This window comes from Aulonocara sp. 'chitande type north' Nkhata Bay, linkage group LG14 (assembly GCF_057382095.1).
Source record: "Aulonocara sp. 'chitande type north' Nkhata Bay isolate Kocher_YH1m ecotype deep benthic linkage group LG14, A_spYH_male_GT1.1, whole genome shotgun sequence".
Taxonomy (NCBI): Eukaryota; Metazoa; Chordata; class Actinopteri; order Cichliformes; family Cichlidae; genus Aulonocara; species Aulonocara sp. 'chitande type north' Nkhata Bay.
This window is the reverse complement of record NC_141357.1, coordinates 22,401,433-22,419,778: the sequence shown is the minus strand read 5'-3', so window position 1 is coordinate 22,419,778 and position 18,346 is coordinate 22,401,433. Positions and strand designations below refer to the sequence as shown.

At 39.6% G+C, this 18,346-nt stretch overlaps 1 protein-coding gene across 2 annotated transcripts in view; it reads right to left on the bottom strand.

The window, feature by feature from the left end:
* Positions 1-16,672, bottom strand: part of sik2b (salt-inducible kinase 2b) — a 53,122-nt gene extending 36,450 nt beyond the window's left edge. Inside the window, exons 1-3 of one of the 2 annotated variants that reach the window (XM_086261571.1) lie at positions 16,108-16,672; positions 12,467-12,583; positions 6,624-6,687 (exon numbers count right to left, since the gene is read on the bottom strand). In XM_086261571.1, coding sequence (XP_086117697.1) covers positions 6,624-6,687; positions 12,467-12,583; positions 16,108-16,245 — 319 coding nt within the window. In that variant the 5' untranslated portion in view covers positions 16,246-16,672. The remainder of the gene's footprint in view (positions 1-6,623; positions 6,688-12,466; positions 12,584-16,107) is intronic. The other variant, XM_086261570.1, reaches the window with a different exon arrangement.
* Positions 16,673-18,346: the final 1,674 nt, after the last annotated feature.

The window sequence follows — 18,346 nt, the reverse complement described above, 5'->3', positions numbered from 1 at the left end:
TGCCAGCTATTATACTCCCCTCTCTCCAGCAGTGCTTTCTTAAATATGCATGCCCTACATTTCCTCACCACCTTCCAAATTCAAATGGATGTCCCCTGCTCTCGCCTCCATTCTCTTCTGCCTCCTCTCCCTTACTGCTTCTGCTCTCTGCAACTCTGCTTTATTTGTGGTTGACCCAATTTCCAGGTTTGATCCATCCTGTGGTGTCGAGGCAGACTGTGGAGCAGCAGACTGACTGACTGACAGACAGACACAAAGCACATCAGCGAGCTGGCATCGATGCCTATGCTGTGCCCACCCACCCTTTTGCAAGAATGAACCCATCACTCTCCGCCTCTTGGTGCCAAACCCAGATCCGCTTCTTTGTCTTTGCGGCTCCAGACACAAACATGCTACCCCCTCCTGCTCTGCCACAGCACCATTTACTATTTGGTCTGAAGACAGAACTGCAGGCTCATCCTTCGTTTCACTGACTGGCTGTAACGGCATGCACTACACTACAACTTCACAAATTCCGCTCTTTATAACCTATGGCCAGGAACAGACCTGAGATACTCATCATGTCAGCAAAGCGGAGGCAACTCTCTGGAGGGCGATTGTGGAGGAAGAGACTGGAGATCTGGCTTGGCAGCTTATCCATTTGTCTGAGTGCATCATGACTTGATCCACCTCCACAAAGTGTATTTGGAAATCTGAAATGATTGTTCAATTTCACGAGATTGAATACTGTAATACTAGTCTAGTGCTGCAGATACCAGTTGTTGTCTGCCTGGCTGAGTCAAAGCTGCTATTGCTGCGGCTGATGATGACATATAAATGTCTTACATAACTACATTACATTGTGCAATCAGGGCAGAGGGGTCTGAGGAATCAGGACACAATGGTTTTATAATACCCAGAGATGATCCATGAGAACATCTATGGATCACAGAAAATGAGGCTGACCCATCATCATGATCGGTTATTTAAAGGGATAGGTTGACATTTTGGGAATTGCGCAAACTCTTGCTCATAGCTGGATGATTAAGCTGACACCACTCTCTACAGCCAGGACACAATTAGACGATAAAAATAATAATACTAATAGAAGGAAACTAGAGAAAACCGGCTAGGTCGACTGTGTCCAAAAGCACCCACCCATACCAACGCTTTTAAAACAATTTATTTATAACCGCAAGATTTTATACCACATTAGTCATTTCTTAGTCTTTCTGCTAAGCAAGCCCAACAGTTTCCTGGCTCCTGATTCATATTTAAAAGAAACTAAATTATTGAAATGCAAGCAATTATTATTTGTACTGCTATTATTTTGAGTAGCTGCACACAGAAGGGTGCTTAAAACAGGGGTGGGCAATTAGGCCACATTATAGACCTAATTGTAACATGTACTCCTACCAGCAGCAGTTTATAAACTGATAAAATTAATATTGAAATAAACTGAGTTCAGTTTATCGGTCAAAGCTTTTGGCTCAAATGAGTTGTACATAAGATTAAGTTCTTATTTGAAACAACAGCAGTCGCCCCAGTATGGGACGAGTTAGACTACCGTATGGAAAATTCTATGTGTCTAGAGGGGAACACATAGCATATGTCCATATGAGCATTGTATGATTTTATGTAAAATTTTTATATTTAGCCATGTAATTTAAATTTGCTGCAAGCTTCTATGCCCATTACTTAAAAGAAAAAAAATAAAGTCTTTTGGCTTAAAAAGCCTTTTGAAATCGGATAATTCCTGTTGCTACGCCCTTTAACTCTCTTAGCAGAAACTGCCGTTTGCTCAAAATACAAGTTTTAGTTGCAACACCATGTGAGCCTCTCCATCCTTATTGCTGTACATTTCTGTACTTCCTTCTTGTTTTTAAACCACACTCGTTTCATTCATGTTTTTCTGGGTCTGCTTCCCCGCTCTCTCTAGGTCACAGAGGCAGTAGTTGTTGCTGCTGAGTCAACATCACAAGTGGAACACTGGTCTGCTCTTTGAATTACAAAGACACTAAAACAATAAATAAAACAACAACATACACTCACACATAAGACATGACTATTAAGCTTATCATAGGCTACTGACTGCTACTTGACTAATCCTATCAATTCCCGTGTCTGGAAGCAGGCTAAGTGCAACCATTCTCAGACTGTCTAACAGGTGAGGCCATTAATCTATCTGGATCATGAGCCACTTACAGGTTGTCCACATTAGACAGGCCTACACTTGTGTTCATAATTCTACTTCTTCATAATTACTTGTATTACATTATTTTTTCTGAATTAGAATTTTTCCAGAATCCTTTAAAAAGACTATTTTCGTTATATTTACCTAAATATTAAAAATCCATAAATTAATGCAACAAACTGAAATGCCTATGGGCTTGTGTCCAGCAACCTGGATTGAAGATTGTAGTCTGTACAAAGTGTACAAACTGAGTGTGTGTGTTGTGCAGCGATATAGCACGTGTGGTGCTATGGCCGACTGAGATAACTTCTTATCTTCCTGTACTATTTTCGATATGTTCTGACTTGTCTGTCCTTTCCAGCACCAGTGTATTTTGTTTGTGATTCTGACAAAAACAGAATAATTTAATAAACTCACGTTAAAAAAACATTTTTTGTATCTTCTAGATTCAGACATTAAATGCCAAATATAAACCTACATACTAGTTGGTCTCTGTAGTTGTTTGTTTTCAGTGCGCCGCATATAAGCAGCAGTGCATTGGTTGCTGGTTGGAGAGCTAAGACAGCATGAAGGAAGCTAACAGCAAAACATTTAGCTTTCTTTATTTGCAAAATACATTTCCTTATATTTTGCATATTTAGGCACAGCCTGTTGCAAAAAAAACTAAAAACTGGATTTATTCCAATTTCATTAGTTAAATGTATGAAAAATGTCAACGATAACATATTTTGTCAGACATAATATAGTAATTTTGTACCAACAAGATGATTTCCAAAGAGCTGTTAGCTGAACACTTAGTAGGGCTGAACGATTATGGAAAATAATCTAATTGCGATTTTTTGCCCCAATATTGCGATTGCGATGCGATATGCGATTATTTTTTAAGGTCTTTGTCTTCTGTATTATTAAACAAAGACAAGCAATACATCATATAGTATGGCCAATACTATATTACATTAATTTTAAACTGTTCTTTCCTGGAAGACAGACCTCTGTTATGATGACATGAGGTGATGCATGAATTGATGACTGACATTTTTATTTAACTTCTTCAATCACAACAGTATATTTGAACATACACAATAGTTTATTTTTAGCTTACAAACATCTGAGCATAAAGTGCTGACAAGGAACCCTGGTGTAAACATTAAAATGAAAGTCAGTACAATGTGCAGATTGCAGAAATATACATAAACAAAATCAGTGGCTTTACCACACTCAGTTTTTCGACATCTGTGAACTACTAGACAGTCATTCAATTAAAAAATAATATTAAATAAATAAAACTAATAAATAAAAAATACACACATCTTACTGATCTCTGCAGTCAGTAACATTACACATAAAGTGCACACATAATAGCAATTGTATAAACACACACACAAACACGCCTTTAAAATTTAAAGGCGTGAAATTGGACGGTCTAGCCTTCTGAATCAGAAGGCTAGTTCTGATTAGCGTCACCGCTGTCTCGGTGGAGTTTAATAAACTCGGCCGTCTGCTTCTTGCTATCTAAAATATAACCAGACACTGGTGTAAATTCTCGACTGTCTCATACTTCTGTTTAATAAGTTTTCTGTTTGACGTTTAGTCAGCTGTGTGAAAACCAAGGAGGAACCCACCCGGGGGATTAATAAAGTTTTATTTTATCTAATCTAATAACTTTAATCTCAGCCAAACCGATTTACTCACGAACAAACAAAACACTGAAAAAAGCCCAACAATAACATTTTTAGGTTGTCTAAGTGACTTATATATTACGTTTAACCCGAGCAGCGAAACTCCGCGGTGATCTGAAAATGATGTGCCGGGAGTTGTGCCGTTCTCGGCCGCATCAGTAACCCTCGAGCTCCCGGCTAGCTGTCGAGCTGGTGGGTAGCAGACGCCTCTGAAAACGTCGAAGCACTTTTGCAAATATGGGATATCTTGATAAACCGAGCAGATATTTGATGTTTACACAACTACTTTCTCGCCTGAAAATATGTTAAAAGTTTATTTTGTGACCCAGAAAGATTAGTATGAGTAATTTTAAAACTTAGTAGCGGCCGCCATTGTTGGAAACTGGAGTTTGGCTGGGCCGCGCTATGAATTCTGGGATATGGTAGTAATTTGGACAGCCTTCGGCGCGTCGCTGTGACGTAATCGGTCTACAAATGCGGCCTCAGGAGGATGCAGCCCATGAATTTGGACATGTCCAGAGTATAATCGCAGCCTTTGCGGTTAGAAAATTGCACTTGATCATGTCGCGATATTATCGCAAATGCGATATATCGTTCAGCCCTAACACTTAGCATATCTCAGCATGGTGTGCAGTGTGACCTTAAAAACATTTGTGGAAACTGGACAAGTAGAGGACTAAAGAAGTGGCAAACCTAAAATAAACTGATAACTTAATGAACCATCTATAGCAGATGACCGGCATTTGCCATGTCATGTCCTTGAGAAAAAAAACATATCCAACAAAGACCTGACACAGGACATGAGAGATGTAGATGGATCAAGTGCCAGATCCATCTACTGTTTACAAAAATCTCATGAGAAGTGGTTTCACTGGAAGAGTGTCAAATTACTCCAGAATAGGACTGATCTTTTTTTTTTTTCTTTTTTTTTTTTTTTTTATATAAATAGTGGCAACAGGTGTTATTGAGTGATGAATCCAAATGTGAAAACTTTGGTTAAAACTGACACAGGACGTGATGAGAAAGGTACAACAGTGTCTACAGCAATCTGTAAAACAAGGTGGAGGCTCTGTCATGGTTTAGGGCTCCATTTCAGCCAGTCAAATCTTGTTAAAACAGATTGACTTATGAATGGAGAAAGGTACCAATAGGTTTTGATCCACCATGCAATCCCATGTGGAAAGTGGGCAACAGCTTCATTTTTCAACATGAAAATGATCCCCAACCCAGCGTCAATGCAGTAAAAGCATACCTGGACAGAAAAACACATAATGGAACACCAACAGTCATGGATTGGCCTCCCCAGAGCCCAGACCTCAACATTATTGGAGCAGTGGGGGATCATCTTGACAGACAATGGAACAAAAGGCAGCCAACATTCTTCCTCAGCCTATTAATATAAGACCACGATCAGGTCAGTGTGGACAGATATCAGAGACCATGACAGCAGGAAACAAACTTTTTGATTGGCACATTCCTAATCTATCTAGCCTTCACATTTGAGCCTTCTGGTTTTCTTTCAGACTTAGAAATCCGAATTGTTCACCATTCATCTGACGAGTAAATGAAGAAATCTCTGTACGTTTGGTTTTTGGTCTTTTGGCCAACAGCTATTTCAGGATTAGCAATTCCAAAGAATTTCAAGCTAGGTGGAAGAAGCACAATGATGAGTCATTCTGAAATAACTTTGATGAGTTCTTCTGTTATTTGGTCTAAAATTAACTTTATTTTACTCACTATGCAGTTTTAAACAAAGCTGCAAACCACAATCATCCAGTCAGGCACAGCCACATTTTAAGTGAAAGCTAAATTTATGACTGTTGCTCGTCTGAAAGATCAAGAACAGCGTATTAAGTCTGGTTACAGCTTTAGCTTCCAAAATTGTGCACCGATCTGTTTTGTAAGAGGAAACTTTAATGCAGTTGCAGCAGTTAGGCAAATAAATCTGCTGATCAACAGAAAACAAAAAGGATTTCAATGTGAACCGTTGCAACTTTTTTTTTTCCTCTCAGTGATAGTAAAATAATTCTCTTTGGATTTTGGAAACTTGGTTGCACAAAACTAGCTGCAAGGACTCACTCTGATTTACAGATTCTGAAAGGAAGATTCGCCTATAAAACCTCCTTGGTTTCTGGTATATTACTATTTGTATGGTGCAAAAAAACAAAATAAAGGAAAAAAGAAAATAAATTGAAACCATTCTTGTACCTGTACAAGTATATGACAAATGCTCTTAAACATCCCACGGGAGTTGAACAAAGGGAGCATTGAAAATTAATCTAAGTACCATCTTAATGAAAGAGGAGGAATGACATGTTGCTTGCCAGGACAAAGAAAGGAATCTTATCTCCTTGACATGCATTATCTCAACATTTGTGCAGTAAACCAGTCCAGTGTGGGCGATTCTGCAGTACAGATAGTAATAAATCGAACTTATTCCCCTTTGAGGCTGCCCTCTGGCAGCTTTTACAGGCCTGGGGTGACGTCATTTTATACAGCAGGAAAGAAATGTCAGCACATTTACTGCAACAATTACCAGCAGCACATGACAAGGGTCACAGGATACTCGTGTCAGATTTGCATCAATCATATGACCTTTGAGATTGAGGCTGGGATAACCGTAATAGCAACTCAAGCTCAACAAGACTTTGATACTTCCTTGTTTGTCAAAAACCTTACTGACGCAATAGAGTACATTTTTTTTCAGTTGATATGGGAAGAACGCAAATAGCAATGGGCAGACTGATCGTATACTTGAAAAGATCACTCACCAAAGATCTCCCCACTCTTGGCATACTCCGTGACTAAATAAAGCATGTTCTTCGTCTCCATCACCTGAGAGAGGGAGAGGATGAAGGAACAGGGCCGAGGGGGTGGGGGAAAAGAGACACACAAAAAGAATTAGATTAAGTAAAAATAAATTTAAAAAAAAATAAAAAGAAAGAAGAAGAAGAAAAAGTAGTAGTAGTTAAAAAAAAAACAAAAAAAACCCCAAAAGATAAAAATAGCCAGAAATATCACACAATTGACTACAGGGCTCAATGTGTGTTTAAACTGCAGTGTCTGGCGTTCGTAAAATCGTGAGAAAAACTAAATGCATGAATGGCACGGGTCTAAATATGGCAACCATGTAAAAGAATGGAGGTGGACGGTTGGTGTTGTTGAGTATATCTGAATGGTACTTAAAGCCTTTCCATCCTCACCCGGTGCCGTGTTGTGTAGGAGGAGGAGAACCGATTTAGAAGCAGAAACACTCAGGAGATGAATAGAATGAAATGCGGAGGGGAGAGTCAGATGCAGAGAAGAGGATGAATCAGACACAGCGAGCCAGACATTCACACTAGAAATCCCACGCTCATTGTTTATGATCAATTTTCCATCTGTTACACTGACCGATTCATGGATTTAGGAAATTAAAGCCTTTTTCTTCCTCTTTTTTTGGTTGGTCTTCGTTTTGTAACAAACACATTCTCTGTCCTCTGTTTACAACCGATTGATGAATTAAATCTGGGTATTGGTACTCTGTTGAGAGCCAATACAGCATCTAATGGAAAATAAACCTTTTCACAACAGACATTTTGACCTGGCGCAGCAGGAAAAGCACAGGTGTAACTAATAGTATTAACGATGGCTCTGTTTCATGTCGGCGTGCCAGTAAACCAGCATGGAGAGTAGTGGGGCCCTGGCACTGGCCCCACCTGAGTAGATGTAGTCATTATTAATGATATTAAATCACCCGTGTTTGACAAGATAAAATGCCCACTGTGGGAGAGAGCAGTTTTTATTCCGTGGCTGATCTCACAGCTTCTCCTGTGCATGAATAACACAAACATGGGATTGCTACCTTCCTATATTGTTGGTCATTTTCTAAAGTTCATACATCCGGGAAGGCAGCAGAGCTATGGGCAGACAGATGCAGCAGATGTTTTGGGCAACATCTGCAAGAAGTGCCAACATTGCCATGTGATAAAAATCTACAGTTTATTCTTCTACTTTAATTTTAGAGGTAATGCACATTAGTGAACAAGAGTGATGCTCTTGTGCAACTGCAGGGAATGATTTTTGACACCTGTGACAAAAACAAACAAACAAACAAAACTATCACAAGCACAACAATCACAGTCTAAGTGGTGGAAATAATAAAAAGCAAGGCAATTTTCATCATCAGGACTTTCTGATCAAAGTAAGTAAACAAGACAATGAATAATTCACGACAAACAAAATTACAGGGGTTTGATATAGCCAGTCCTGCTTGAAAAGTTTGATGACATGCAGTAAATTCTGAAAAATGTCATAGTTTGAATTTTAAAAACCAATAAATGGAAATGCACTGTGTGTTAGTGTTTGTGGGCTGCTTTGGCTGTCCTTTGAGATAACTTCACGCTTGAAGATCTATTAAACATTATTTTAGATACCGTCTACTTTAAGTATCAGACTGTGATAAAGAGCACCTCTAATTTCCTCTGTTAACTAAGGGACTTATTGACCTGACAATGACATGAATCTGCTGATTTTCAACATCCTAGACTCGGGACTCTGTGATCGGCTGGTCAGCTTCACTTATGCTTGATGATGAGCTGGACCTTTTCATGCGTGCTTGTGAAGACAAGTTCACCAACATGTGGAAAACCTAACAATCAATCTAATTAGACACTTCAGTCACCTTCAGAAGATTGCTAGCTTAAAGAAGCTAACAAAGCCAGTAAGTAGCTAAACCTCTGTGACAAGACAGGAGGCTTGTTATAAGCAAAGGAATAAAGCAGTTATTAGGAAAATAATAGCACTGAGTGAAAAAAAGTCTGATATCCTGTTATCTGGTGAAGTAATCAACACACTGGAAAATTAAGTTTTTTTGGTCATATAACTGTGTTGCACATGCTTTTGTTTGGTAAGGTAAAATGTGTCAGGTAAAGGTGGGTGTGCAGAAAGTCATTTTAAACTAATCATCTGTACATCCTTCCAGTGGAAGAGCACTTTATTTCCAGCAGTTTCAGTAAAAACTTATTGTAGTTTTGGGGGAAACTGAAGTTTAAAAAATTATTTTAGTATGAAAATAAAAAGTTTAGTTGACAAAACCAAAAAACTAAATATGTTTGGCTTGCATAAGCTGTCAGTTATAGTTACCTCTAACTGCAGTTAGATAGGAACCCTCCCCAATAAATAAATAACATAATAATTGCAGCTGCTACCACTCTAGTATTAATCACATTACAGTATATTGTTTTAATAAAAGCACTGTGAAATAGTGATTTATAGCTTTAAATGTAATGAACTGAATGGGTTTTCACACCAACCATTGATTGCAGTGTTCGGTGTACTGACATGGGGTCAGGGTCAATCCAATACTATCCTTAATGGATTCAAGCATTTTTCTTTAGTATGACTCATATTCAAATGAAGCACTCACATTGTACTGGCATTACTCTCAATAACAAAACCTCTTTCAATAAATAACATCGACTGGAATAAGAGCGAAAGCAGAGAGCTGAAGCCCTAAAAACAGCCAGAGGATTAAAAGATGGACAAAAAAAGTTTGGAAGTCAGATCAGGGGCCAATACAAGAAAAGGCTACACGACACATGAAAAACAAGAGTCCGGATCCGCTGTCCTGTATCTTTGTGCGCCTTCATTGGCAGCAGCTTTCCTCTGGGCCACAGAGCCAATCCTAGTTTATGAGATTGGAAAGGAAATCACTAATTGACCGGCGCTGATTGGATGGTTAGGCTGCTGGAAATAATGATACGCACCAAAATAACTCAACAGAAAGCTGGAACAGTGCCAGATGGTTGTGTAATGATAATGAACGCTCATTTACTTTTCCTACACAGTAAATGTAACAGGACCCAAAGGCTTATGTAATACAACTGAATCACCAAAACTGTTGAGTTATCAGTGGTTAGGGTTATTTTGTGAAAAGCAGCGGCCATCATCATCATCATCATCATCATCATCATCAACTTTATTTATAAAGCACTTTAAAACAACCACAGCTGACACAAAGTGCTGTACATTGGAACTGTAAAATAAAATTACATGAGATATAAATAAAAAACAAATAAAAGAAGAGTGAAATCATTAATTAAATAACTACTGCATTAAAAAAAGAAACTAAGTCTCACTGAGGTTAAAAGCCAAGGAATAAAAGTGGGTTTTAAGACGTGATTTAAAAGTGGACAGTGAAGGGGCCTCTCTAACATGCATGGGCAAATTATTCCATAATTTTGGAGCCACAATAGAGAAGGCCCTGTCCCCTCTAAACTTGGTAACTATGTGAAATGAGTTTACCTTCGGCTGTCTAAAACACCAAGAGAGTCCAACAATCACGGTCGTTCACTTTAGAAAACACTATTTTGTGAGTTGACTGAATTTATCTGAATGCTGTAAAAGTGCCCAGGTGGCACATGGGAAATTATTTAGATGCAGGATTTATTTCCCTGAAATATTTTCAGTATATGCTCATACTGCTAATAATGTGCTCTGGTTTAATAGTACTAATGAATTAAAAACATTAATATTACCACATTTAAAATAAAATCAAATCACATTCACCCCAATTAGCAGCATGTAATCAAAAAGAAGGGAAAAAAAAAGTGTGTACAAAGTGAAATACACTTGTTCAACAACATACTTTTTGACCTTCCATAGGAGAAATGAGAAATAAAGCTCTTAAATGTCCAATTATCAAACTCTGGATTGTGTCTCGTGCATTCAGATGTAAACCAGTATAACACTGAAGTATAACATACTGGCTCCTCTGTCTGCAGAAGGGGAAGAAAAAAGTTCATGTTCTTCAGCATTCTTGTCTATTTAATGGTTTGTGCTCATGATATCATCCAAAAATAAACTTGGTGAAGAAACCACTGAAACGTACTTCATCTGAAAACAATCTCAGCTCAAGGCAAAGAGACATTTTACTGCAAATTAAAAAACAAAAGAAAACACCAAACTGGCATTGTTTGCTGATGGTGCCCACAAAATTTAAGAATATGTGCAAACGTAAATAAAAACAGTACACAAGGCAAGCTTGAAGCTGGAAGTAAAATCCTTTTTATTCTTCAACACAGCCTGAACTCTTAGGCAAACCTTCTTGTAATTTCTTTAAGTAGTCTTTGGGAATAGTTCTCCAGGCTTCTTGAAGGACATTCATGTGCCGCACAATTCTATGGGGAGGTCAATCTATGAATGATAGCGCTACAAAGTGTGTGTGTGTTTTGTGTTTTTTAAATCCAGGTATGCTTTTACTGCACTGACAGTGCATGCTGAAAAATAAAGTTGTTGCCAGATGGTGAATTAAGGTCTGACGGAACATTTGTGGTTTCAGTTTGTTTTAGCAAATACAAACTGACGCGGTGACTCGTGCTGGAGTCGAGCAGTCAGTTACAACTCATTTTAAAACACACGTCACATATGATGAATCCAAAAATAATTTGTTAAATTTCTGCCGCTGGTATCTTCATACAGTGTGCAACACATACAGAGATGAAATAAGTGCAGAGAGCCAGTCAGTCATTAACTATGCACTCATATCTTTAACTGCAATGGCAGGTTCTGCTAGGCCACAGTTGTGTGCTTATGCATTAGAAAATGACCTGGACTGCTCCTGCGTTTTCACACTACTATTACTACTGCTACTACTACTACTACTACTACTACAACAGCAAGTTCTCCTCCACATAAATGTCTCCTTGCAAATTCTTGGGCCCTTCAACAGCTGTTACTTTGGGTCCACACAGTCACTGCATATTACACATTACAATCTCGCCGCTGCCTTCACAAAGATAAACTTTGACTGGAGACGTGGAAAAGTGCACGTATTCATTCAAAAGACGAAAGTAATATCAACAGGCTCCGGAAAACTTTTCTGGGTGAAAGAAAAATGACTCATAATTTCCTCATCAATGTACATTTTCAACAAATTACTCCACACTCTGAAGCATGTTATCCTTACTCACCCGAAAACATTGTTTCCCCAACCACAAATATTGACCCATGATGTTCTTTTTCTGTCTTTTTTGTGAGACTGTTTGCACAGTTAGGGCTGATTGATGATAAAGACTAAGCCAGAGCACCCATTACAGAAGTTTACATTAGAAAACACTCTAGCAGCGCGTGTTAATTTGGGCCTGTGTGATGACGCTTTTAATAAGTTCCGACAAACTTTTTCGTAAATTGTTAAATTCCTGTTTAAATATATGCAGTACTCTGGGCATTCTTCCAACATCACCTCTACAGTGTCTGTGACAAATCGCAAGAGATTGGGATTGGATGGGTTAAAGAAAAAGTCAGATCTAAGCACTCAAGACAGAAATAAATCTCTGGAAAAACTCTTGATCAAGGCTTGTCAAGTGGGAGACAAACGCTAAGTTTAAAAAAAAAAATGACACTAGACTACTTATCTTCACAGCATTGCAACACAGGGGAATAACAATTAACAAATATTTCCTTTTGGGAGAGACATAAAATGCACCAGAGACTAGAAAAAAAAAATCGTGCCATGCTGTAGTCCAAATCAAAGTAGAAAGATGAAATCAGCACATCGAAAAAGATTAATCGTTTAGTCCCCATCTGGCACTCAAAAGATGCTGCGCTACACACAATGAAGCCAAAGACTCACCTGGTAGAGCTTAATAATGTGGGGGTGGTCCAGCATTTTCATGATCTGAACTTCTCTGTAGATCTTCTCCAGGTTGACGGCATCCAGCTGGGTCTTGTCGATGATCTTAATGGCCACCTGCAGAATCAAGCATCAACAACACAACTGTAAACAATCAGTTTCTTAATAACACACAACGGAGTCATTGTTAAAGCTCATCAGAGTTTGATGGACAATGACAAGGAGCTCCCCAGATTTACGCAAACACTAGTGCAGACAGGAATTTAATGTTCTCCAAGCAACAAAGGCGGACAGTCTGCTCCTCTTCGGGGTTTCTTTGTGCCTTTTTTTTGTGGAAATAAGAAAACTGTTCGTGAGATAAATACAGCTTGTACCGAAACCTCCGTAAACAGCCTTCAAATAATGAAATATTACATCGGAGATCCCACTGATGCAACCATCTGCTTTACTGGATATACACACGGCCACAATGACACGAACAAGTGTAAATCACACACGCAAAACTTCCAACACGCTTGGCTTTGATTAACATTGGCCGGGAAGTAGCAGAGCAACATTAACATCTCATCTTTAGATTGTCTCATAAACAGCATTTCATCAGAAGTGCTCCAAGCATCTGTGAGCGAAGCTGAACGAGTAAACAAAAGGGGACCCCGGCAATCACACCACCGTTAGACTGAGCTAGAAAACTCACCTGAGGGCAGGATTTTAAAGCACTGAGCTGAAACAACAAGTTTTTAGATTTAAATGTTTTATTCAGAATTCTGAGTCAGAATTTATATTTTCAAAGAATTTATTAGACTTTGATTTATTTTATTTTTTTTAATTTACCCACCCACACACAGAATTATGAGGGCAAAAAAGAAATTCTTAATTCTGAGTGGGGGAAAAAGTCTGAATTTTGACTTTCTGGGAAATTCAAATAAAAATCAAAACAAGAAATACAGGAATATAACTTTTGCTTTTGAATTTATTTATTTATTTATTTTTTTAAAGATTTTTAGTAGCCCTAATCAGCTACCAAAATAGTGGCTATTTATTCAAGTTCCTTTTAAGCAATTATCTCTAAAAAGCATCTAGTTACTGCTTCAGAAACGTGAATATTTAACATTTTTCCAATTCTTCCATGATATAAAACTGAATAAATTTGACTTCTGGAGCTGCTTAGACAAAACAAGAATGTGGCAGCACAAACTATAGGGTACTATCTTAGAAAGGCAAGTCGGGTTACAGAGCCATGTGGTTTGAGGATTTATCTGATTCCAAAATAATACTGTCTGACACTGGATTTTCATCCGGGCACTTATCACAGGCATTTTGTCTGCAGCGTGACGATCATATAAACAGCAGATTCTTTTCACATTACTAAATTTTTCATCAGGAAAGTTGCAGTGATCGACTATCACGGCGCACTGCATATTTTGTTTTTGGGTTCAAGCCTACTGTGTCAGTGAAGTGGTATTATTCAAGTAAGTCAAAGAAATGTAATGCATTCTTGCTTTTAATTTTAACGACAGATCTATAACTTACTGACCTGCCTTTAACATATTAACAGTTTGGACTTACAGATGAGCAGCAATGGGTATTTTGATAAGTTTAACACTCTCCATTATCATCTCCCTAGCTACGTACAGGCAGGCGTTCAATTCAGGATTAAATCTAAATCTTTTAATGGCACTCCAGCTACCTGTGCAGACCCTTCGGGCATGAAATTCAAAATCTTTGGTCTGCTACAGAGGGACAACAGAGCACCTAACATGAAAAGATCTGTGCTACCTGATTACATTGTCAACAAAACTAAACCCACACACAGCACACAAGACTTATCGTGAACTGTGCTGGCACAAGGTCACTGGAGGACAATGAGTTAGAGGTGAATTTAGCTCATACAATGAAAGCAGAAAGACATGATGACGCTATAATCAGATATGGATAGATGTACAACTTGACACACAAGACCAGAAGGGAATGGCTCAACAGTATGTAAAGCCACAAGCTGCAATATGTACTTACTGGGATGAATGGGTCAGTATCACATGCAGGGGCCACGCACAGAAAGAGTATGTTATTTACACAGAGATAAACCTGTCCGGGAATATGCCCACACATTCACATCGTAACACAACATCTGCCGTTTCATGTGTCAGTACACTGGTTTTCTTTACACTATGCTAATATCGCTTGTGCCCGGGCAAATTCTCAAGGCAGATGGCATCACATAAGTTAATAGCCTGCCACTCGGGCCGACCTTGGCTGCTGTAAAATAAAAATAAATTTTTTTAAAACCAACAGTGCCAGGCCCACTGCCAGAGCTAGGCAGCTGCATTTGTCCTTCATACTGACCATCACTGAGTGACCTCTACCAAACTCGGCCTAAAAAACAACCCATGTTTTCATTCATCTTTAATACCACTCCAGCTGAGGGAGAGGTGTAGTCGCTTACTGAAATCACCTGGTGTAACGTTTGCCTGAACTTAAAACCTGCATTCACAGAGCTGTTAATGTTACACGGTGCAGATTACCTGGCTAGACTAATGCTGTGCCACTTTGCGTGCTTTAATAACCAGAGTAACAAGATAAGAGTCTACAGAGCCATTTTGTTGCCTTGTTATTCATTAAACCTACCAAGGGTCTCGCCTGGATGATGTAAATCTGTTTTTTTTTTTCTGTATGGTGTAATCAGTTGGAGGCTCCAGAGATCAAAGTGTGCAGCAACTCTCCAGTCTTATCACTGTCTCACACAATACAGCTTTTTTTTTTTTTCTTTGCCCCTTATCTTTTTCTCACTGAACACTCTTTACAGCAAATTCCTTGTGTCTCTGTCATTACAGCAGAAAGTCGTGGCACTCCGTGGTACTGGTTGAGAAAGGGCCCTTCTGACAAAGCTGACATAAAACCAGAAGTACACTCACACAAACCCCGAGCCCTGTTCCCTCTGCTCTCATTCTGCATTACCTAAGAGTGTGCAATGTTTGTAATATCACTCCAAGCTTAGTTAAGACCCTCGACCCCCCCACCCCCCTAAAAAGCAGTGTCTGCATGCAAAATACTTTGCTTTCCAATTACAGCATATTTGGCATGACATACCCTGCTCATCACAAAGCTCTGAGCAGTGCTGGGATAAGAAACAACTAAAAAAAAAAATCACATCATTACTTGAATTACATAAGGGGACCACCGACCCATGCTGCATGCCCCAGATACGGCACCAACCACTCTTGAGTAGGTACTGTGGCTACCGTCTGGGTCATTAACCCAACGGATACATGTGCAGAAAATCAAATAAATAAGAATAATAATCAAACGTGCATGTTTGCAGTTTGTGTTTCCCAGCAGCGCTAGTGGTCAGACCTTTTTTTTTTATTTATTTTTTTTACTGGCAGTGATGTCAGCTGAGAGGGGTGAACGTGCAGTCATTCACTGCTCATGTACCTGCAAGCTTTCAGGCACACCAGCTGTTGCTCGAACCGGAGCAGTCCAAGTGGCCGGTAGTTATGTGATCCAAAGATGCTATTTAGTGCACGGTGCTGGAGAGCATTTCGCTATCTAGGGGTGTCAACTTGTGCATAAAAGTTATATAACTCCGCTAAAACAGTAGCACAAGTTAGCTTTCGGGCTAACTAGTTTGCTCACACACTCACCTCCGTCTTGGTTATGCGGTGTCGGGCCAACTTCACCACAGCGAAATTGCCCTTTCCTAAAGTGCGCTCGATGTCGTAGAAGCCCACTCGGACCGGACCCCGGATCAGCGGTTTTTGGACACTGTCAGCCATGACCATGCTGTTCTAAAACGGGACTGTTGAGTGGAAGAGTAGGAGGCAGCCAGACGTGCAGGGACACACGAGGGGCAGACTGGGGCTTACTTGAGCAGCTCGAGATAAAGACGAAAGGAAAACAAACCGCCCGCCACCGCCGCTGCTGCCGCCGCTCGAAGCGTGTCCATTAAAATACACAAAGTTGATTTCTGTGTCGCCCTCGGCCGCCTGAACGCCACTGTGGCGACCCTGTCCGCTAGTGTGGCGATACGAAGCTGGCCATTTGCTGAGCCTGCGGGCTGTCACACCACGTTCGTCAGTACAATAGAGCTATAATATTTCAGCTTGAGGCGCCTCTATCAGCGACAGAGCACACGAGTTGACTTGCAAAGAGGCATCATGTTCTCCGGTTGACGTGTATTGACGTCAAAGCCATAGGGGTATTTGTACAGGGGGCGGGGCCACCGAGCCGCTCCACACTTCAGTGCCAATTGGTTGCCAGGACAACCAGACCCACCTCTTACGTCAACCGGTAAAATTGCTATTCTGAAATCTGTTTGCTCGCCTGCCCTTCTTGATTGCACGCATAGGTAACTTTGAAGTTTTTGCCCTGCAGGTGTTTAATAAGCTTTTGTCAGCTGCGAGTGAAAAATGCAGGGGGAGACAGGGGCTAAAAGCGGTCTGAACCGGCCTGAAAGCCTCCAGAGTGGGGTCTGCAAAAAAAAGTAAAAAAAAATAAAAAATTTAAGAAGCAATAAAACCATCTATCTATCTATCTATCTATCTATCTATCTATCTATCTATCTATCTATCTATCTATCTATCTATCTATCTATCTATCTATCTATATATATATAGCTGATTAATCCAGCTATGCAACGTGCATTATTTCTAATCTATAACATTACATAATGGAATATGCAGAGCTCCATATAAAATCAGACATTTTATCAGCCACAAAGAAACTTTTGTCAGCTACATGACAGCACCATCTGTTGGCAAAAGTAGAAAACTGAAGCGAGGCTCCATATTTTCCTTTTCCTCAGTGCTTGACTGATTACGCTCCATGCTTTCAAGCAGCTTTAAAGCAGATCCCACCAGTATATCTATATTATTATTAAACAAAGAATGCAGCCAAAATATCTTAACTACACATCAGAAAAAGAAGCAATCTTCATGTCGGAATTACAGCACAGCTCTGCAACTGGCACTGCTTTTCTTCATGTTGTGTAGTGACAGTCAAACGGAGAACAGTGGATTGCTAAGCAGGCAGGCAGAGCAGCGCTCCGAAGGCCTCCGCTGTCAAGCATTGACTTCCTGAATGTAAGAGTTCCAGATGTGCTTTTGGCATTTCCTGTCTAACATTCTCCAAGAACACACTCAGCCTCTCCTTACTGGGCTTGCTACATCTTTCCAAGACACCGATCCAACACCCACTCAGTGCACATTTAGAAAAAAACACAGACATTTGTATATGTAACGTAAAGAGTGATCTTTAAAAATGAACATGGAAATGCACATGCACTGATTAACGTGTGATATATTTTAAACTGGCCTCAAGTTTCTGTCAGATCAGTGGGAAAGTTGAACCTCGTGCACAATCAGGTGGAGTCAGGAAACCGCACAACTTTGAGGTTTATTTTGGCCACAGCAGTTCAGCCATCGGTGTTTCCTCATGTTCTCTGCTGGGCTCTGACATCAGAGACCAAACAGGAAGCCTTACACAGGGATGACACCAAAGTTCAAGTTTAGAGAAAAGGTCAAAAAAGTCCCTGGGTTGGAGTCTCCATCACAGCAGCAAGCCAACAAGCAAACCATCTCTGTCTTCTGACTCATCATATCCTTTGACATTATTGTAAAAAGAGAAGCTGAGTAGTTTAATGTGCGATTGTTTACAAAATGAGTAACTCTGTGGGTGTGCAATATTGCAGGATTAGGCTAATTGCATAATCTGTTATGTCAGATTCAGCAGTGCTGCTGCACCACCAAGATGACCTGAACTATTAATGCTTCTTTGGTTTCATTAATGCCTCCTAAAACTTCTAAAAACTTTAGTGCTGCTGTAATGTTGCATAATTTATTAGAGCCGAAGGTTTAAACTGAACAAAGGAAATAAGTGGGCACA